Source organism: Podarcis tiliguerta, assembly GCF_965153285.1.
Source record: "Podarcis tiliguerta genome assembly, chromosome: 7".
NCBI classification, from domain to species: Eukaryota; Metazoa; Chordata; class Lepidosauria; order Squamata; family Lacertidae; genus Podarcis; species Podarcis tiliguerta.
In genome coordinates, this window is record NC_139540.1 from 58,368,082 (window position 1) to 58,390,475 (window position 22,394).

A 22,394-nucleotide genomic window follows, 5' to 3' on the forward strand; every position below is an offset into this window, starting at 1 on the left:
TGCACAGATAAGATCCTAGTTAACGCAGGCTACATGCCTTTAAAACTGAAATGACATGGATGGAATTAACATGGGTTTTTAATAAGGTCAGAAAAAGCTGCCATGCCACAAAAATCTGATCTGTTTGATTAATTCCAGTAGACTCAAGGAGTGTCAGGAATTCCAAGAGGAAAATATGTTGTGGTTTCACTAATGTGGGCCGCCTCAAAACAAGGAAATATGGGGATCCATGAGTTTCCAGTATTCCTTATTTTATGTCGGGCTGGTTAAATTCACATGTACAGACTCTGGGCTTCATATAGCATGCCGACTACAACGTGAATCTGGCCAGGTGTTTTGTATATTTGCAACTCCATCTTACAGCTGGTATGCTAAGCCTAGGAGTTGACATGTTGTGAGAATATCATTTCAGCATACACTGTCATTGAAAATAATGGATGTTCCTTCAATACCAGCCACATCCATAGGTCTCCTCAGTTGTTCACTGAGTGTTTTGCATCCACCAAGCTGACTAGGAGATTTACTTCCTAATCCCTTTATTTCAAGACAACAGAGTTGCCATCCTTTTAATTGGCTCTACTGCAGTACTTTTACCTATTGTGTAATATGCAAGGACTTCATTGGAGAATCTATTTCCCTTGTTTATGTCCATGAAGAGGGGGGGAATCACCTATTAAATTTCTTCTGGTCAAGCTGCTGGTAAAGGCACAGCTTACTTCCTCCAAGAAAGAAGATTGGTTCAAATGTTGCCCTTCCCAGTGAAGTTGCTGGGAAAAACCCTTCTGCTGCACATGGTAAGAGCATCACAGTCACATTGTGAAGTTCTAGCTGGCATGTTATTTCAGGGTTCTTCCTTATGCAAAGTGTCCCTTTATCTCCTGTTATTCAAGCCTATGATCTAAGTCCATGACCCAACTTACAGCATTCCCATTTGGATTTCAGGGTTAAACTCCCAAGTGGAAAGAGTTCCGTCTGCTTTCCTCCAGGAGATACTGGGTTTACTATCTTGTGTGGGGAACACAGCTATTTATTTGGATGTGTGTATTCAGTCAGCTGAATTGTTGAGATCATGTCCTGAAATGGTGGTTATATTTATGCTTTTCAGTTGCTGCAAAGCATATTCTTTCATACTCTCATACTCTTTCATTAGTCAATGGGAAGAAGATATTTAGGCTGGGCTTCTCTCCTCAATTTTGCTGCAATTATAGGTCAAAGGAGGCCCAGGTTTTTTTTGTTGTTCAGCAATTAATCGTCTTACATCTTCACAGTAACAAACTCTGCATTTCATTACTGTTTAGCAAACCCCTAAACTATATAATCATCATTCAAATAGGAGAGCATTTATCCTTGCTTATTTTAATCTGCTACATTCTGCACTGTTAAGTGAGCAAGATTTCAGTTCTTGACAGGTTGTATTTGTGGAGCTGGAGCAGAACCTGTTGACCATGTTATGCTGTACTGTAGCCTGTGTAGTGAGAGAGGTTAATTCTCCCTCTACTCCGAACTCCCCTGGAAATATGTCCTAATTTTGTGTCATTCTGTTTAAGGGATGTTTCCTCCAGTGTTACTGAGAGGGTTGGAAAAACAATTTCTGACTTCAGTGCAGATTAGGAAAAGTTTCTATTGGCTTCAGAGAGAGAGAGAGAAACGTGTGTTTGTATTTGTCTGTTTTTAATTGTTTTAATGAGCTATATGTTTTCTTTCCATACCAAATTTTATTTGCCTGTGACCACAATAAACAATTCATTCATTCACATTTGTGTTGTGCTGACCAAGCATGTGAACCAAAGTATATGTGATCTCCTTCCTGACACAACACCACCATGTGGACGTTCATATGATTGTGTTGACTTGTCTGGTAAACCCAGTACAAATAAAGAATAAATTAGGAAAATTAGAGAATAGTCATTGACCTGACCAAAATTTTACCACAGTGGACTTTAAATATCCTCTTGATAGCAAAAAGAAAAATATTCTCACTTTGTTTCTTTTAGATGGAAAAGGATTTGATACCTTCCATAGTTAGCCTGGATAGTTAAATATTTGGCAAGTATAGGAGCCTTGAAAAATAAATAAAGCAGAATAAGGACAAAAGTAGAGGTTCAGTGAGATTAGAGAAAACCTTGCCCTATGAACTGCAGGGAACAATGCCTGTGTTTGCCACAGATCCTGTATTTCCTGAAGAAATTAGCATCTTATCAACCACACAACAAGAATATTGTTAATGGCAGTGGAAAACTGGATTTTTGTTAATGACTGTTAAAATGTATCGTGGGACTGTTAAACATATCATGCGATTCAATTACTTCCTTTTAAAAATAACAGGAAATAGCCTCAATTTTGCACATAAAAATAAAGAATATAAAAATACCCAGTTGAATAATAGCAAAGGGAACACGAATGAAGCTTGGATTGAAAGCCGTGAACAGAATAGAAGCCAAAAAGCAGGAACCCAAATGAATACAGGGAGTGGGGATGCTATTTTAGCATAGGAAGCCTAGAGAACAACCTACCAGATATACCAGAAGATCTGCCTATCAATAAAAATACAGCAAAGTCCAATTAATTGAACAGAACTTTACTGGAGAACCCATGGAGCCAAGTAATGTTTCATGAACTGCCTTCTGGAGCCAGCCATCATGTTGACATGGAGTCATTGCAATGCAATACCCCCAATACCCAACTCATACATTTGACCCAGAAGGATACCACCATCAAGCTGCTGGGAGATCAAGAAGAATCAACAGTCATACTCTCCATTTCTAGAATGGACAAAGAGAAGGGAAGCAGAGTCCCGCCAGTGTACCTGCTGAGCAACCAGCAACCTTTTGATTGCTCCTCTCCTTAAACTGTCTCCATTTCACCTGGTCTTTAAACCTTTGTAACCAATGAATAGTGCACAAAATTGCTTTTTTCCTTCTCCCTCCCCATCAGTTTTCCTTTTGTATTGTCGTCTAGATTTTGAACCTGAAGGCAGGGACTGCCATATTACTTCTCTCTGTAAACTGCTCTGAGTGCATTTTTCACTGAAGAGGTGCAAAAATGCTTCAAATAAATAAGAAATAAATCTAGTTTAATCCTTACAACAATCCTGTAATATTAGGATGAGAAAGAGTGGCTTGCCTAAGACAAGTTCTTGGCAGAGCAAGATTTGAGTGCAGAATTCCTGATCTCATTCTGTTAGCCACGATGAAACCAACATTCTTGTCTCAACAGTTCTGATGAAAATGAAAACTTCTCCACAATTCTGAAAATGTGTGACCCAAGAACTACATAACAAAAATAAACAGCTAAACGGGAACATGTATTTTTGCATGCTACAACAAAATATAAATTTGGAAACTATTATCTTACATGCCACTACACTCCAGAGAAGTCATTTGTTTCCCCACTACAAACCTGATTTAAGACTAATGTACAGTATGCATTTACTTTGTCAGATGTTAGGGTATGATAATATTTTGCAAGGAGATGGCTTGGTCTGGAAAATGTTCCAAAATGTATTTAACTTGTGGAGATCCGTGATGTCCTGATTAGGGCTGCATGAACAACTTTCTGGATCTCTTTAACTCAATGGCAAATTTTCCCTAACTTCAACTGAACCACAAGTTTTTACTGTGTTTGCAGACTGGCAATGCTATGTTAATGGGTGTAGCTGCTTCAAGAAAACTGTGGTAAAAGAGTAACTGATTCTCTAGAAGGCATCATGCCCAACATGCAGAGTTGAACTAACACACACACACATCTCATCACCACAAGTATGAAAGCAATGCCTCGCCATAATGGTATAAAGCTGATGGTTTGCAGAAGGAAACTTGCAGGCAGAAATGTTCAGGAGACAGAAGATTAAATCCACAGTATGAATGACAATATATAGGAAAAAGCCTAATATTTACCATTGTCCAGATGCATAGAGGGGAATCTCACCTTTCTCCTGTGCTTTGGCAGTTAATAGAGTTGCAAGCAGTCCAGGATTTCTTTTCACTGGTTACAGCTTGCTTCTTCTTTCAGAAATGCAGCCATTTCTTCCATGCAGCAGATAAAGAAACCAATGACAGCTTCAGGTAACGTCTCAAAAAATCTCTTTCTGCAACTACATAGTCCTTTTTAAACTCTTGTTTGCCTTCTATACTCCCTTTCACCCTAACTTATCACCCTTCTATATTTTCCAAAGGAGCTGCAGTTCAGAATCTGCATACCTCAGGAGTCTTAGGCAACCTATTACTGGGATTTCTTTGCCACATATATTTGGTTTGGGTAGTGAATAGTGCAATTGCTCCTCCAGCAACTGGCCTAGTCTGAAGAGGGGTTTTACAACTGTAACGGTCTGCTCGCTGCAATTGATACAGGCAGTTTGTGTCAGAAGGCACCACCTCCTCCTCCTCCTCTTCCTACAAAAGGCAAATTCATTCTGCATTTCAGGAGTAGAGTGTTAGAAAGAGTCTGTCTCTTAAGGACTGCCACAGCTACTGTGTGTTGGGGTGTGGAATAAGGAAGCTCAACCTCAAAAGAAAGGAATCCTGTGTACTCACTGCATTTAATATATATCCAACAAATATTTAATATATGGGTACTCATAAGAACTGCACAGAAAAACAGAATGGACCTGTAAAACATAGTTATATCTGTTCTGAAATAAAATAAACAAATCTGAAATATTCTTTGTCTGTAGTTTATAAATATAACCAGACTTACAGAGGAATAGTATTGTTTTCAATTCACAGGTGATTTGATACAAATAAATGTTTACATATTTTTTACAGGCAACTTTCCCAGAATTAAGAGCATAAAGCTTGCAGGAACTTTAACATAAAAGAAGCCAGCCACTTTTTTGTTTAATTCATACACCATACAAATACATAATTAACTTCAAAATGCTATGAAGACTGATGCCATTGTATGAATCTAGCCTGGAAGAGAGGTTAGCATTTCCGATCCATCAAAGTCAATGAAATAAATACCATTCTAACGTTTTTAGATGCAACAGCAATCCATTATTTGATACCCTGGCTCGTCAATGAACCATTAGAACAAAGCAGTTCTCAAAGCTTAGGCATAATGGAAAACTGTGGTTAATTCCAAAGCAAAGGCTTCCAGATCTTCCCCTTACATGTGGAAGGGACAAGGGGGGAGTGTGCAAACACAAAGATTGTTCAGGCTCATTCTTATGTTTTGTAGCTATCACTGAACTAGACTTGTGTCTTATTATGTGAAACCAGCAATGTAACAATATATTAAGTCTTTGTATCGTGATTTTAAACTTTTGTTTCATCACAATACTCCTCAGTCTTTGAAGATGTGATAACATAATTATTAGCTTAGCTTTTTATTCCACAGTACCTAATCACTATCAACTGCCCTTGTTACTTAGGCAGAGCTCCATTTAAAGAGTTGCATGCTGGCATTCAAGATAACAGCAGCCTCTATCTGGAATAGTTCAGTTTCAGATTTCAGTTTAGTTTTTTACAAACCCATCTTGATGTGTATTTTGCACTTTGGACTGGAAGAAGGAGCTGGAGGTCAGTGGAATTTTCGCTAGTGTGTGCTTGATCCATCAATAGTTAGTAGTAATATTTATTTTTAATTACATTTCTATAAACTTAGTGGATGTCAACAGAAACAAAACACATTTATTCCAACAATGAGAAATGTATCTCTGTTGTTCTCTGTAAGACATAATTCACCATGAATGGAAATAATAACTGTTTCTAACAGCACAATCCTATTCAGAGGTGTGTAGTTCAGAGGGACTTAATCCTAGAAAGTAGGTATCAGACTACAGTGTGAATGGAGCCAAGTTTCATAGGTTTTATTATTTAAATAATAAATATTACAAAGAATTACTAACATGGTTTTTAACATGACCACTAGCCCACAGTACCTCTTACAGACTTCCTACAATTCTGCTGAGGATATTTCATGCATCTGTACATATTGTAGAATCTTCCATCTAATTCTACTTTCGAAGGCAGGGATATTGAAGACTGCATCATTTTGATACCTGTAAACAAAAGCACATGTGCCCAAGTAGATCAGACACACTCAGTGACATACATTGCACACAGGTGCATTGCCTTTCATTCACCCAATAACTTACCCATATACTATATCTATTCTACCCTGTTTTCTCTCTTGTGCTCCCATCTCTCCTCGAGACTCCATTTATAGTGGTACCTCGGGTTAAGTACTTAATTCATTCCGGAGGTCTGTTCTTAACCTGAAACTGTTTTTAACCTGAAGAACCACTTTAGCTAGTGGGGCCTCCTGCTGCTGCCGTGCTGCCAGAGCACAATTTCTGTTCTCATCCTGAAGCAAAGTTCTTAACCCAAGGTACTATTTCTGGGTTAGCGGAGTCTGTAACCTAAAGCGTATGTAATCTGAGGTACCACTGTATTGTAGTCTTTCAATATTGAAACGGGAAGGTTTTCAACGGAAATATGTTATTAATGTCATGAGTCACACTGGGGATTCTGGTAAAAAAGCAGTATACAAATCTAAAAAGAAATACAATACATAATTGATTCCAATCCTGAACGGGGCTGCAGGAGCAGCATAGTATTTAATGTATTTTTAATATTTTGTTGGAAGCCACCCAGTGGCTGGGGAAACCCAGCCAGATGGGCCGGGTATAAATAATAAATTGTTGTTGGTAGATTTTACAGATCGGTGGCAATATGGACACGGGGTTTTCTCTCTATGCTTAGCGCGCCTGAGCTGGCAGAAGAACCAGAGCTCTCATTGGGCTGCACTCTGGTCCCTTTCCCCTTCAGGAGTTGCAAATGCGCTTTCATCTTGCGGCCACTTAAAAAAAAAAAGAAAAGCCATTCGGCCCGGCCCCCCAACCACAGCAGCAAGCATGCTCGAGGGCGCCACCATGGAAACTTCCGAACCGCCCCCGCCCCCAGTTGCACGCATGCGCCGTGGAGCTTCCCCCCCAACACAAAACCTCCCTTTCACCCAGTTCGCGGCGCGAGGCCTTTCCTTTCTGCCCGTCACTTTCTCAAAACCCCGCCTCACACGCCAGACGGCCCGAGCGCCGATTGGCCAGCGATTTCCCGCTTCCTTCTTCCTCTTTGACAACCCGCCATTTTGAAACGTTGTTGATTTTTATTTTTTTTCCTGGGGAAGAGTGAGCAACAGCCTCACGTCTGGTCCCGCCCCCCTCCTTAAGTCTCTACCAGCCGCTGCTCTTGTTACCTGAGGGGTGGTGTGTGGTTTTTTCCTTTTATCTTTTCTCTCTCTCTTTTTTAAGAAATACCGTGGCTGTCCGCCATCGCTGCTGCTGCTGCTGCTGACACTTTCTCAGAAGTGCCCCGAGGTGCCCGTCTCGCGACGAGGTGGGTGTTCCGTTGCTCCCGGGATAACGGTCGAAGGCGAGGTCCTAACGGCCTGGGTGGCGGGTTCGAACGCCCAGGAAGGGACGTTTGCCGCGCGCAGCCCGCTCTGTGGAAACGGTTAAGGCGCCAGGGAGCCTCCTTGCTCGGAGCCTGACAGGATTTCTGTTCCCTCCGCCCGGCCTTGACGTCTCTTCAGCGTTTCCCGCCGGAATCCTCTCGCCTGACATTATTGCCCTTGTGGGGGGCTTAACCGTTTACTTATAGTGAGGGGCAGATTGAACAGGGAGGGGGGGTGAGGGCTACCTCTCTTTCTCTGTCTTCTTCTGCCTCGGTCCCGAAAACCCCGGAGCTTATCAATGCTTAAGGAAGAGATGGTTGGAGCATGGAATCACGTTTGTTTTGCCAGCGGGATTCTTTCAAAATGTTCCGTTTTGCTCGGAGTTTCTATCGTGCTAAAGCAAAAGCCAACGGAAACACTCCCCCAGCAACAACAACCCTTATTCCAAAAACGTCACTGCTTTAGTTTGTTTTAGGAAGAAGGAAGTACAGCAGTCCTAGAAAGACCATCATGAGTTTGAATGGATTAGAGCCCACCTGTTCGGGTGCATAAAGTGGCTTCCGTGTGCTGGTGGTTTTTTATAGGTGTATGTAAAAGTTTAAATAGAAACTTCACGTAATGGGGTGAAAAACAGTACAGTTACTGTCTGCTGCATGTTTTGTTTTGACCTCTGGGTGGGCTTCAAATGTTTTTGGTTGAAGTGGGGATATGATCCAAGTTAGTGTTGGTGCATGGAAACACAAGACAGTTGTCATTCTACTACATACCTTATTTATGGGGCATCAAATTATGCCAGCACCACACACTATTAACATAATGTGTGATCGTGTAGGATAGCAGATTTCCAAGTTGTTTGGATTGTTTACCTCTTTCCTTTTGTGAAATCTTGTTAAAAAGACATGCCTTGTTCTGTTTAAGTCACTTGGGACCTTTATAACTAGGAATCCGTGTTGAAACCCAAAGCTCAAAATAATTTATGCAAAGTTTATACAGTTTATTTTGCAAGCACATGTTTAGCTTGCATGCTAATATTTGCCAATATTTGCATACTTCTGAACTTGGCCGCCAGAACTATTTCACTGGATTACAGGTAGTAAGTGTGGGTGTAAAAGCGTGCGAAGACCATGAGGAATAAGTAGCCATACAGATCACAGGAACTTGACTCTTTCCTTCTTCAGATGCTGCCTGTATTTTTATGTCATTAAAACTAGTTTTTAGAAAGTTTATTTTTAACAAAGGAGGCTATAGCTAGATTTGTGTAAAATTGCAGAGGATTAAACACTGTTATGTATAATCAGTTGTATGGGGGGAAATTCCTTCTCAGAAGAAGCAGTTGCTTACTCCCAACTTCCATAAATGTTTTTTCATTTGTCCTTCAGCCCTAGCTTTTACTTTGCGGCATATTTATTAGCCATATATTGTATCTGATACATAAGGCAGTTGATGTAAACGTATGTAAAACAGTCACACAACTGTTAATAATGTGGTATATGAGAACTTGCTGTTAAGGAGAATTCCTTTCTATGTTGCAAGAATGATGGAAGGGCACACGGTCAAATGTTATTTTATATCAAAGTCATATTGACATATTTCCCCTGTGTTTTCATGCAGAAGAACCAACCATGTCATCTGTAACTGAAAAAGATGGTTCACTGTCTGCTGAACAAACAGAAGAAAGAGAACCGGAAACTGAGGACAAAGTTGAAGATAGTGAAGAAGAGGAGGAGGACGAGGAGGAGGAGGAGGAAAAAGGTAGAAAAACGCTAATGTGAAGGAACACTAGAACTTGCACTAAGCTAAATATTTAGGTCAAGATCAAAAAGCCTGTATGTGCAGCAGAGCATTTTAGAAAGCTCTCCAGATGTAGTCCCTTGCCCCCATCCAAGCAAAAACACTCTAGAATGGAGTCCAACATAATGTGAAGAGCTGCAGCTGGAAAGAAAAGGCACTTCCCCCTCAATGTCCAGTATCAGATGGCACTGGAGATGAAACATTTTTACGGATGCATTTATGGAAAATTAGTTAAAAACAATCTTTGAGTATTCTGTAAAATTATATGCGCACTCAGTTTTTAATAATGATAATAAAAAATGATACCTCTTCTAACTGAGATCAAACTGTAACCTTCTGAGAAGATGTTTGGGTTGCTTTTCCTCTAGTAATTTAGAGCATTAATAAGTTATGGGCAGCTCTGCAGAGAGTACAGATGTGCTTGGGGCTCAGAAAAAGGTAGGAGAGCCAAGAAGTACAAGTAGGATAAAGTGGACAGTTTTGTATAGGTGATGGAGAATGAGCACTTCTTCACCTTGCTCTTATTTGTATATAGGAACAGCCATCTGTTTGTATAAACCTTATGTTGCATGTGAGTAAGGTTTTAAACGCACCTAGGTTACATGTTTTGTTTATTTACTTGTATATTAGGCAAAATGGTGAGTTTAGTATTTGGAAATCAATAATCTGGTTTGATAGTCATTTTATAGTCTTTATTCGTATATATTACTGGATTGTAAGCTTTAGATAATTAGAGTTTAAATAGTTCTGTGTATAAATAAAGGTGACCTGGGCTGTTTCTCTTCCTCATTGTGTTTTGCATTATTCCAGTTCTGGTGGTTACTTCCTTTGTTTCAGGGTTCAGATATTGAAAAGTATGATGAGTGGCTTGCTGATACTATTCCTATCTAGTTTCTCAATTTTAATTAGAATCTGTGTAGACATGTTTGTTCATAGAGGCACTAGTTTTTTGAGGTCAATACGTATTTTATTAACATATACTTTCTGTGGGAACTAGCAAATATTCCTTGATTGTTGGAGAATAAGGAATGAAGTAGTGTCAGTCAGGTGTGTATGTAAAGTCTCCTTTCCAGAGCCAAGCTTGAACACTTGTTCATAAGTTGCCATTACAACGCTTCTCAGTTACAATCCTTCACAGCTTTTGGGGGAGGTTGCGTTTTCTTACGTGACTAGAGAAGGGCTGTTGTAGATTTATTTTAACAAGTAAAGTAAGTACAACATTTAGTGAACCTTCAGAAATATTCCAGCCTGGAATTCCCGGTTTCAGAGTGAAAATTGCCACAGGTGTGGTGGCAGATCTGTAGATCTCCATGGCAGATCTGTAGTCCAACCCTAATTTGCTACAGTTTTGGGTGTTCCCAGAATGTTTCTTAGAATATTAAATATGTACTTTTGATCTATAGGTCTGTTTTTTCTATATGGTAACTAACTGTGTTTCAAAATTTTATATATAATTGTCTATTTCAGAAAAGAGTCTCATTGTTGAAGGAAAAAGAGAGAAGAAAAAAGTAGAAAGATTGACCATGCAAGTTTCTTCATTACAGAAAGAACCTTTTACAATTACACCAGGCAAGTTACTTTTTGCATACTGTATATTGAACATGAGTTATCTTTACATGTTTTTAAGTAGCAAGTACTTAGAACTCATCTTGTTCCAAATAAATAAAAATAATACCAATTTTATTATTTATATGCCTCCCATCTGATTGGGTTGCATTGGAGCCATTATATCAAAATGTTGAAATTATTGTCTAAATTTAATTCAACACTTGACTGCCTTTCAAGCAGAAGCATGTTAGGTAATCTTAAGGAGGACCCATACAAAAAAATATTTTAAAAAAAATATCCACAGCCCTTGTCAAAAAATTATACAACAATACCAATCATTGAAATATATATGACTGATAACTATAACCACCTCATAAGTGTAATATAGTAACTATTAGTAAGCATTAATGTTGTTAAATAGACTAATGTAATACATTTTCCCTTTCAGGAAAGGGACAAAAACTTTGTGAAATTGAAAGAATACAGTACTTTTTAAGCAAGAAGAAAACAGATGAACTTCGAAATCTGCACAAACTTCTATACAACAGACCAGGCACAGTAAGCTTAGAAAACACTATCAAATTTGTTTTGAAAATGTCATGAAATATAGAATGGCCTTGTTTCTGAAGGCTGAGACTCTTTGAAGTCCTAAGATGTAAATAAATTCCATTTAAATCAGTGGAGTGGGCTTTCCAATAGCTGGTTTGTATGTGAAAACTACATTTCCAGGCCTTACTTCTGCTTCCTGGAATTATTAAATTATATTATCTTTTTTCTTTGAGCTTTTGACCCTATACAAAGGGTATTTGAAGCTCCCATCTGTTCAAGAACAATTTGCCATGTGGTTGTTACAGTGGAAATAAAGTGAATCCAAATAGCTCTTTGCCTTACAAAGCTAGATGTAGTCATTTGGATCTTATCCAGTTGACTTTGGAATGGAGTCTTTATACTTTAATTTGTCCACCACCCCCCATTTGCATATTCATTTTTTTCTCAATAATCCTGAGATTGATAAATGTAGAGTCTGCTGGTGCTAGAAGTTACTGGCACAATCCTGTCTTTACTCAGGGTCTTAAGCCTGTTTTTGATTCTCACATTCCATCCTTGTTTTGTTTGAAATTGCTGCTAAATCAAGTGGCCTTGTAACAAAATACTGCATTGTGTAGTGCTCCTGTTCAGGGTTGCAGCCACATCACTTTCCAGGAAACTCCATTCTATTCTCCCTCAGATTTGCATTCTTCTTCCACCACCACACCTCCCAGTGGTCAGCATTCTATGTTTACTGGGTTGTTTTGGAGTCTGCTTTTGTGTGCTCGCGCGCGCGCACACACACACACACATTTGCATGTAGACCTTGGTTTTCCCAAGCCTGCTGATACCTCCCTCTTGGGCATTAATGATACCATTTTGACTACATTAAAATCTACAAGAAGAATTATCCATGTGGACTTCTGCTTCCACAAGGACACTTGAGCTTCCTTCCCTCCTGCACCCCCCTAAAATCTGCTCTGGGTTGTCCTCCAACCCTCTGGAGCAGATTTTAAGGTCATGCAGGGGGAGAGAAGAAATTGAACTTGTTGAAATCAAGTTTGTTCTGCTCATGCATAGAAAGGGTTATATACACAGGAAATAATAGGCCTTCTAATATACTTTGTCTGTTACTATTCTAACATTTTTATTTGTAAAATGCTTAAGCTTATCTTGGTTATGAAGAGCAAAATTGCTTTATGAACTGCTTTTTAGATACTTTAATAACCTGTATAATTTGTCAATTGAATCCAAATCTGTCTATATAGAAAACAGCTTCTATACAACATATTCCATACAAACTTACCAATATTTCAGTACATATTTTTACTTAGTTTTTTTTAAATATATATATAGAGAGAGAGAGTGTACCTTTTGTTTCTCATGAATATGATTATTTGCAGCATGTAGCAGCTTGCTGTCTTACAGAAATTGAGGGAGGTTCTTCCTGAAAAATTCCTTATCAAATAAGGGTATATGAGCTATTTTAACATTTGCTCTTATTTATTTCATACATAATTAGGTAGTTATATTCAAAGGTGAGCAAAAATTTATGTGCTAATCTTGTAGCCTTGTTTATAGGCTACAAATTTGCAGTGCTCCTTCAGCGGCAACTTGATGTTCACTGTGCTATCTGGCTGAGCACCCTTTCCAGCTTTACCTTTGAATTGATTCCATAATTACCATGTGTCAGAAGATCACAACTGCCTCAACAATGCAGGGTCACTTTCCTCTCTTTCCTTACTGTACTGCACTGTGGTCTTCAAAGATAGGCAAGTGTTGCCTAGGTAACCGGAAGACTCTTCTGAAAAATGGTGATCATTGCAGCTGCAAATAGTCAGAGAAGTAACACATTTGACGGTAGACTCAGTTTGTTTTTGGGAAATGTTGCATCCTGTTTCCCTTGAATTTTCTGTTGACGAAAACTTGTTCTAAGCCCTAGTTGAACTGCTTTGGATCAAGACCTGCCTGGTATAATGCAAATACCGCTCTAAAATGTATGTTATTGTGTTCTGTTTTAGGTTGCTTCATTAAAGAAGAATGTGGGCCAGTTCAGTGGCTTTCCATTTGAAAAAGGAAGTGACCAATATAAGAAAAAGGAAGAGATGTTGAAAAAGTAACATTTTAAAACTTTTTAGTATGATCAAGTTTCATTATTTATGTTAATACATGCATTTTAAATCTTGAGCAGAGCAACTGCTTCAAGCCCTGTTTTCTATCCCTGCACATTTCACTTAGTAACTTCAGTGTATAAGTATTCTATTTCAAACCATATCCATAAACATTACTGAAGGATAGTTTTATATTACACATGTGAACATTTTATGTCTAAAATGAATGGGTTTACTGGTGCTGAATTGTTTCTAATTAACTACTTAGTTGAAGATACAAGTGAGTATCTTGTTCAATAAAATATTGCTATTTTCATGCACAAACTTGAGGTATGGTCTTGTGAAATTTAAGCACATAAATATTGGTGATTTTTCTAATAGTTGAGTTACACATACTTAATTTTCCCCCTTGAAATGAAAAGCACTTAAACGTGCATACCTTTGGCTAAATTGTACCCCCAACATTTATTTCAGACTTAAAATTCTCTGCCACCTTAATATTTGTGCAGTACTTTCGTAGAACTTAAATTTATCCAAAATAAATTTGCAGTTATAAACAGTATACAAGGAATACTGTATTTTGTGATGTGTTTTAAGATATTCAGAATCTGTGGTTGCACATGTGGCAATGTCTTTTTCCTCCTGGCAGTTGGTATTTCCAGTTTCCATTATAGTGCAATTTCCAGCACTTCCCTCTATGGAGAGGGCATAAGCTGCTACCAGTGTACTTAGGCTGACTTGTGGTAAAGATGGCAACCCATAGAAGCTGCCCTTCCTTCCATTATCACGCAGACTCTTCTAGACAATGGTGGTATAATCATGTTGGTAAATAGGGGTTGGCTGTAACTTCTGAAGGGTGAATTTTATTCCTGAGGGCCTGCACAGGTTTCTCAGTTGTTGCACCATTGATCTTTGCGTAAACTATAAAAGCTATACTGTGGCTTCTTTCTACTGACAAAAATTTGAGAAGGTGTTTAAATAAATGAATCCCTATACCCTTTGAACTCTATCTTTGAATTCTGTCCTTAGCTGTAAAATATTTCCTACCTGCCTGGTTGGTATTTCTAGTTTTATTATAAGTACTGTTTTTATAAGACGGGACATGCAATCATTGAAGAAATATTGTCAAAATGTCAATTGCATTTTTGTGGTTTGTTTAATTTTTGTGAGTTGCCTTGAGTTTTGAAAAAATCAAAAAGTGGAGTATAAATAATAAATTCATCAATTGTATGCTTGTAAGATATATTTGAAAGCGCAGGTAGTCAACTAAACTATCTCTTTGCTCCTGTGTATTAAGATCAACTTTTATCAGCTATGTTTAATAAAGGGTATTTCTTTCTAGGTACAGAAACGCAATGCTGAAAAGTATATGTGAAGTTCTTGATTTGGAAAGATCAGGAGTTAATAGTGAACTGGTAGCCAGAATCCTAAACTTCTTAATGCATCCAAAACCTTCAGGCAAGGTAAGACAAGAAATAATAATGAAGCTATATTTAAATCACATTTATCATCTTTGTGGTGATCATGCTTTTTATGTAGAGTTGCTATTGCTGTCCCATGTCAAACAGTTGTTGAGTTTTGTGTGGCTTGCCCCACCAAAAAATTGCATGTATGCTTTGCTTGATTCATATATGCTCTTGAAGATGTAAGTAACATGACTGCAATTCTATTAAGCCACTAGTGAACATCTTATTAGGTTCTTTATTATATATTATATGTTGTTCTTGTGGAAAATAAGAGAGATGGAAGAAGGCAGTCAAATAGAACAAAGGCAGAGCTCAAGGGGGAAATGAACAGTAGCATTCTCCTTACAAGGAGTACTACAAGATCACTAGGTTTTGATTGCATGTTCGTATCTCTTCTGAGGTTCTTTATACAGAGACCATGCCTAGCAGCTATTAAACATTTGTTACAGCTGAGGCCCTTTTAAAAACAAATATGCAATTTCTATTGAACGGTGTATATGAAAACACAAGTTTTCTTCCACGAGTTTTGAGAATGAGGCATTCAACCTGGAGTAAAAAGCTCAATAACAAATTATGTTCTCATTGCCTTACAGTATTAGGCAATATTACCTAACAATTTATTAATTTATTATTTCTTATGTTTTGGCTACATAAGAAATGGAACTCACAGTATGACCATCTTAAATAGAGGAAATACCTTCAATTGAATAATTATCCTTAAATAATACATGTATGTAATGTCTATAACTTCATTCTAAAAGAAACCTGTAATCTCATGGTACCTTTTCAAAATGACCATAGTGAAGGATAACACTTGGAAGGTGGTTAAGGTCTAAGCAATTACTTATCCCCCATAGAGTCTTATAAATAAATAGATAGTTTTAAAACTATTTTGTTGTTTGAATTGCCTCAATTTTCAATATTTAATAGCCATTGCCAAAATCCAAGAAAACACCTAACAAAAGTGGGAAAAAGGAACGCAGTAGCTCTGGAACGGCACGGAAAGGCAAGCGCACTAAATGTCCTGAGATCCTGTCAGATGAATCCAGTAGTGAGGAAGATGAAAAGAAAGAGAAAGAAGAATCATCTGAAGAAGATAAAGAAAGTGAAGAGGAGGTAGGACCTATTTGCAAACTATCCATGTTGAAGGCCAGCTACAGTAGGCTCTCTGATTTGCTTAAAGGGCATTGAGCTGGAGATGATAGGATTATAGAGAAAAATATTTTCATTCCATAGACCTATTGACTTTTAAGTTATTTGCTTAGTGATCAACAGACTTAAACTTGAAAGTAGTGACTAGATGCTGATAAAGTACAAAGACTTGTTTGCTAGAGGTGTGGATAGGAATGTACCACAGGTTCATTGTTCTTCGCATAATTACTTGTTATTTTAGGGACAAAAATGCTTGGTGCTCACCTCAAACAAAGGTACAGTTCTCAACAGAACTAGCTAACGCCTTTCAGCCTCACACCTTCATCATCCATTGCAACCTTACAGTGACAGCATGCTAGCAATGGGACACTGTCACTATCTGCTGATGGCTTTTGGGGAGGGGGGATGACAAAAAAATGGTTAGCAGGCCAAACTTAGCCAGTTCACCACCTTCACTATATAATGCAATGTAACTTTTTGTATCCCTGCAAAAGCAGAAAGGCATGTTCTCTTAAAATGCAGGGGCATTATTAGACCTAGAGAGAAATAATGCAGTTACAAATAGCTTGCATGTGTATTTTGGCTTTGCTGCAAAGAGTGCTTTCTAGCAATAAACTATGCTTTAGCAAGAAGCTTCATAGTGTTAGGAGTGGTTTATATTGTAATAGACTTTGATGCTCTCTTTATCACACCACAGCCACCTAAAAAGTCATCCAAAAAAGAAAAACCCAAGCAAAAGACAGCTGTGAAAAGCAAAAAGGGCACAAAGAATGCTTACGTCAAGAAAGCAGATAGCAGCACAACCAAGAAGAATCAGAACAATTCCAAAAAAGGTGAACCTATCTTTCTGGGGTCCTGCAAGCAGACAGGGACAAGAACAGAAGAGTATATACTTACATAAAGGGGGGAGGCATAAAGATGGATGCTTTGTAACAAAGACAGAAAAGTGAATGGAAGAATGTTTGACAGCAGGGCATTGTGGTAGAATGTTGGGAGGAGAGAGCAAGCGGCAGGTGAAGAGCGTCGGTTGAGAACAACAGTTTAAAAAGAGTGGCTGAAGAGACGAAATGAGAGGAAAGAAATGGTTAGAGTTAGCATGGCTTTTAAGGAGAAGAGAGTTTTGTTAAGATAGGGCATTAGAACTGAGCGTTCTATATTAAGCGGCTGCTTTTTCTAGGTATTATGTTCCCTAATATATGTGTGTTTTAACTGCCTGTTCTGGTCTGGGTGGATTTTAAGGTTAATATACATCACCCTTCATACCTTGTGTGCATGCACTTAATCATAGAAAGCCTGGACTCAGTAGAGTAGCTAAGTGACTGATCTAGTGACCACCCTGGAACATGGCTTTGTAGGGACCCCAGGGAGGAGGTAGGTGGCAGCAATGGTGAAATGGCCAATGGTTTTAAGGGAGCAGGAGATCTTTAGTGGTAGGTAGGTAGAGTTGGGAGATCAAAGGTAACAAATAGGGGATATGCTGGGATATGTGAGCAGAGAGAAGGGAAACCACAACCCCATAAATAGTTTTTGAAACTTCTCTCCATTTCCAAAGAAGCTTGCTAGCTGGTCTTGGCAGCTGTCATTTGAAAAGCCCAAGTTCAAAAGTGCTTGAACACAACTAAGTCATTCAGTTTTTTGGTCCAGGTGAAAATGTTTGATTGGAAAGAAATCATTATCCACATTTTAATTGAAAAATATCTTTACATTTAGAAAGTGAGTCAGAGGATAGTTCGGATGATGAGCCTTTAATTAAAAAGTTGAAAAAGCCACCTACAGATGAAGAGCTGAAAGAAACAGTGAAGAAGCTTCTGGCCAATGCAAACCTAGAGGAAGTTACAATGAAACAAATTTGTAAAGAGGTACATATTTATGACATTAGTTTTCCACTTTCGTTGTTTTGCTTGCAGTTTACAGCAGTAATGTGGGTTTTTCTGGAAAGTTTTCCTTTGCAAATTAGGGAAATTTGGAAAACTCCCTGTGGCCCTAAAAGCAGGAATGAGGAACCTTTTTCAGCATAAGGGCCATATTCCGAGTGGGGAACCTTCTGGGGGCCACTTGCCAGCAGTGGGTGGTGCAATAGATGTAATTTTATATTTGTACAAAAGTATAGAGTACAGTCTGTCCAAAGAAAATTCAAAGGTTTCTGCTCATATATCTTGATCCAGGCAAGCAAGGGACATTATAACATTTCAAGGACACATTCAAAAAAACTGGAGGAAGATGTGGTCTGGGGAGAGTAAATTGGAGATACCTGGGGAGTGATCTCATTTGCCATGTTAGTTTTCCTTGTACAGTGGTACCTCGGGTTACAGATGCTTCAGGTTACAGACTCCGCTAACCCAGAAATGGTCCCTCGGGTTAAGAACTTTGCTTCAGGATGAGAACAGAAATCGCATGGCAGTGGCACAGCGGCAGCAGGAGGCCCCATTAGCTAAAGTGGTGCTTCAGGTTAAGAACAGTTTCCGGTTAAAAACGGACCTCCAGAACAAATTAAGTTCTTAACCCGAGGTACCACTGTACTGCATTTTATATAGAAACGAAACTGCCAACCTTGCCTAATGTTGATTTGCAGTTGGTATCCATTAATTGCTACTTTCCCATTGTTAATTATCTGAAGAAAGATGAAGCGGTGAAGATTTGTCTCCCCCCCATCACTGGTTTGCAGTTAGAAACCTTTAGAGTCAAATGTAAAAATGCATGCACATTTCATAAATTCTTATGCTTTCTTGTTGGTGCAGGAAGAAACAAGTGAACTCAGTTTATGCTGTCTGTTTTCCTAGGGGGCAGTCATAATCCCATTATCACAGTATGGTATAATTATACTAAACGTAGTAAAATATATTTAGGTTAACCCCTGAAAGATAACTAGCATAGGTCCCATGTCACCCCCTAGTTTCTCCAGAGCCTGCTTTGCCTCAAAGGGCTCAGGGCAGGGCAATAAACAATCCCTATTCTGTCCTTGCAAAAAAACTGTGAAGGTTAGACTGAAAAACTGTGAGTGATCTAAGGGTTCTTTAAGGTGGATCAGAGAACTGACTCTGGGTCTTCTCAGTCCTAATTTTGACACAAAAGCATCTATTTGGATATTATATCTACCTTTTATACCTCCCTTGCAATATCAAAAGTAAAGGGAGATGCTTCAATTTAACAAACAAGCAATCTCTTCATTCTGGTACTCACATTTAAATTGCAAAAGTTATACAGTGGTACCTCAGGTTAAGTACTTAATTTGTTCTGAAGGTGTGTTCTTAACCTGAAACTGTTCTTAACCTGAAGCACCACTTTAACTAATGGGGCCTCCTGCTGCTGCTGCGCCACCAGAGCCCGATTTCTGTTCTTTTCCTGAAGCAAAGTTCTTAACCTGAAGCACTATTTCTGGGTTAGCGGAGTGTGTAACCTGAAGCGTATGTAACCCGAAGTACCACTGTATTAGACACTTCTATATGCATGGTGAGAGTCAGGTTAGAGAATAGAAATATTTGCAAGTAAGTATAAGTCTTTATGTTACGTTGGAAAAGTGGAGTGGAGTCAGACATGACATATAAAGGATATGGTTAACTATGCTTTGAATATTTGACTTCTGTGGTGCAAACTGGGGGAGGGAACAATTTTAATGAGGCTTTAAAAAGCAGCCTCCCCAAATGCAGTAGTCCCAATCCAGAGTCTTACCTTTCATGCCTGCTCTTAATGTATTTTAAAAACTAATGAGATACTGTTTGTGGTACAACCAGTTTGACCCTTAGTCATTGGGAGAATGTTTGGAATGTACTATTTGACTTACCTTTGTGTTAAATTGGTTGTTACAGGTGTATGAAAGCTATCCCAGTTATGACTTGTCTGACAGAAAAGTCTTCATCAAAAAGACTGTGAAAGAGGTAAATACTTGATCAATGAAATATCATGTGATGATCCAAATATTAAAAGCTGCTCTTTAAATTTGGAAATGTTGGGTACCTAGGAAGATCTCAGTTCCTGAAATTCCACCCAAAGTTTACTCATTTATTATGCTTAGTTTCTATTCAATAAATTTAAAGTAACTTTAAGATAGTCCCCCTTATCTAACGTTTCACAGTGTACCCTTAAAGGCCTGTAGTCCATCCTTAGCCATATTTACTTGGAAGTAAGTCCCATCAATCCCCCTGGAACTTCCTTCCAAGCAACCTGTTAGAATGGCAGCCCTAGCAATGTGTTTGTGGGAAGTGGGATTTACAAAGTAGGTTAAAGATTAAAAGTACACAAACTCTTCTCTTTTTAGCTCATTTCATGATCTAATGGGAAGAAAACGAATGCTGCAGACTTGTTCCCGTGGATTTAAATATTTTACAAACACCAGCAAAACCTTTTTTTAATTTTTGTTTTGTTTCGCCCTTTTGGGTGGGCATAACATAGTATTTAGTCAGGGATGATTCTACTGGCTTAATGTTCTGAGTGTTAATGGAAATTACTTTAACTTTTAAAAATTGCATTTAATGCAGTTCTTAGGTTTTTGCATGGCCATCAATGTTCCCTGCTTTTACTTTGTACATCATGGAATTTCTTTGTACAAGCAGATTTAATATAGCTATTGTAGGTTTTAGTGCGTTGTAATGTAGAGAATTTTTTAAAAATCAGTTGATACGAAAACTGTTGTATCTGTATGTACACATGCTAAGACTGTCAAATACTGCAGTATTGGGCATTACTTTTAATTTGAATACATACCATTCATTCAGGAAGAAGTCACATGTCCTGATCATGAATGCTCTAAATTATGTTATACTATTTTGCATGTGTAAGATATCTGAGAATTGTGAAGAGCATAGTAACTTGCAAATTGTTATTTTTGTACTTTTAAAAGCGTTCTGTTTGTATATATATGCTTAAAAACAGGTTGTCGGGTTTTTTAAAGAAATCAGTGTGTTTTAGAAGATTTATGACCAGTGTCAGTGTTCAGGAATGAGGCTGAAATTAATTAGGAAACAAGTTTAACTAGCATTTAAAAAGATGGTGTTTCTTGCCTTATAAGGGAATAATTGCACTCATATTTTTCAGTGTTTAACTTGCTAGAGTGGACTACAGCTAATTTTGTTCCAAAGGCTTGACATGATACCCTACACCAAAGGGTGACAAACCTCTACCCTGTTGGTCTAATTAGGTCCACCAGGGGACTGCTTCCAAATTATGCCCACTTGCCCAGCCCCACACATAACTGATGTCAAGTGGGAGGCAGGTAAAGGTGTAGCCTTCACTTTGAAGTACATTTCCCAACAGTTCTATTGAGCCTACATACTGAAATAAATACATAGGAAAAACCAAAACAGCTTTGAGAATTGCAGCAAGTATAAGAATCTTCTCTGAAGGTATGTGAGCTAAGTTCATATGCAATTTTTGGCGTTCAGCTGTTCTAGAATCCCTATAAAATCAAGCTCCCTTATGGTAAGGAATAACTTAACGATCTTTGTGATATCCACTGGACAGGTTTCCTGTGTCTGTATCCAAAATTAGGCTATATTGATAAATGAATAGGTGTTTAAATGTATTAATAGACACCTGCTGCTTTGATTCAGTGTAAGCTTTGAAATTTAAAACCTCAGTTTTGCAAACAATTGTTCATGAAGTTTTATTTAATGAAAAGTTTCATGAAACTTTTTGTTAATGTGCACACATGATCATGACTTAAAGCTCTCAATAAATGCCAAACAAGTATGTGTCATAATGTGAAATGTAACTAGCCCCCTCCATTACTGTATTGATTATAAGTTCTGCTAATGTATTGTTCAGGAGTCAAAAGTCACAGACCTATGTTCTGAAACTAGTCGGCAACTAGTAAGCTGATCAATCTATCATTTTTACTGCTTTCTTTGCATGTGATCCTTTATATTAAGGCTGAGTGTAACTAAGTTTTGTATTCAATAAATGTCTTTAAGAAAAATGTATATTTTGATATTTTAATACATGTACAGTAAAAAAATGATACAGAAACAAAGGTGCCTGTTGTGTATCACCTTGCTTTATAAGATACAAGAGTATTCCAAACCCAAATGTTGAGGCGTAATCTGTGCTAGAGGTGTGAACACATCAAACCCTTACTTAACCTTGAGTAGATGTATGGAACAGGCAGTGACCGTTTTATGTGTGTCCGATTGATGCACAAACTCCCAGAAGTGGCAGATGAGCTGTGGCAATGGATGTGATTGCATGGTATTTCAGGCCCAGTGGCTGGGAACAAGTGTGGAAGGCAATTTCAGAATTATTGCCACCTTCTTCCATCAGACTGGAAGGAAGTGAGTATTGCTGCCATCTGACATGGAATCTTCGCCTGTTCCAGGAAATGTGGTTGGCCCTAAAGTCTGTTCCCTCTAGCAGAATACTATTACTTTGAAAGGATCGTCAGAAAGGAGCAGTGGAATAGACATTTGTCATC

The 22,394-nt window shown here is 38.3% G+C and overlaps 2 protein-coding genes and 1 long non-coding RNA gene across 6 annotated transcripts in view; 1 reads left to right on the forward strand and 2 right to left on the reverse strand.

Moving 5' to 3' along the window:
• Window positions 1–7,342, reverse strand: part of RNF144B (ring finger protein 144B) — a 71,726-nt gene extending 64,384 nt beyond the window's left edge. The window contains exons 1-3 of one of the 2 annotated variants that reach the window (XM_083449614.1): window positions 7,198–7,342; window positions 5,882–6,001; window positions 3,928–4,025 (exon numbers count right to left, since the gene is read on the reverse strand). Coding sequence is in view for 1 of the 2 variants with exons in the window: in XM_083449611.1 (XP_083305737.1) it covers window positions 3,897–3,912 (16 nt within the window). In the remaining variant the exon portion in view is untranslated. Of the gene's footprint in view, window positions 1–3,896; window positions 4,026–5,881; window positions 6,002–7,197 lie in introns of both variants that reach the window. The other variant, XM_083449611.1, reaches the window with a different exon arrangement.
• The window catches only part of LOC310681724, a 122,865-nt gene that overhangs the window by 64,384 nt on the left and 36,087 nt on the right, over window positions 1–22,394 (reverse strand). The window lies entirely within an intron of this gene.
• DEK (DEK proto-oncogene) lies at window positions 7,191–21,902 on the forward strand. Of its 3 annotated transcripts, none has more exons than XM_083449592.1 (11): window positions 7,191–7,337; window positions 9,007–9,147; window positions 10,654–10,755; window positions 11,183–11,292; window positions 13,284–13,378; window positions 14,716–14,836; window positions 15,770–15,955; window positions 16,689–16,824; window positions 17,702–17,850; window positions 19,798–19,866; window positions 20,247–21,902. In XM_083449592.1, the coding sequence occupies exons 2-11, from the start codon at window positions 9,018–9,020 to the stop codon at window positions 20,256–20,258; spliced, it is 1,110 nt and encodes a 369-aa protein (XP_083305718.1). In that variant the 5' UTR covers window positions 7,191–7,337; window positions 9,007–9,017; the 3' UTR covers window positions 20,259–21,902. The 3 variants fall into 3 exon arrangements, with proteins under 3 accessions (XP_083305718.1, XP_083305719.1, XP_083305720.1); XM_083449593.1 differs by lacking the exon at window positions 7,191–7,337 and adding an exon at window positions 7,419–7,981; XM_083449594.1 differs by lacking the exon at window positions 7,191–7,337 and adding an exon at window positions 7,419–7,600.

Bases quoted from the DNA above. Each gene is read 5' to 3' on its own strand.
- DEK (XM_083449592.1), top strand. From the start codon at position 9,018: ATGTCATCTGTAACTGAAAAAGATGGTTCACTGTCTGCTGAACAAACA. The intron at 15,956-16,688 runs GTAGGACCTATT...ATCACACCACAG, and splicing joins ATAAAGAAAGTGAAGAGGAG to CCACCTAAAAAGTCATCCAA. The intron at 16,825-17,701 runs GTGAACCTATCT...CTTTACATTTAG, and splicing joins TCAGAACAATTCCAAAAAAG to AAAGTGAGTCAGAGGATAGT.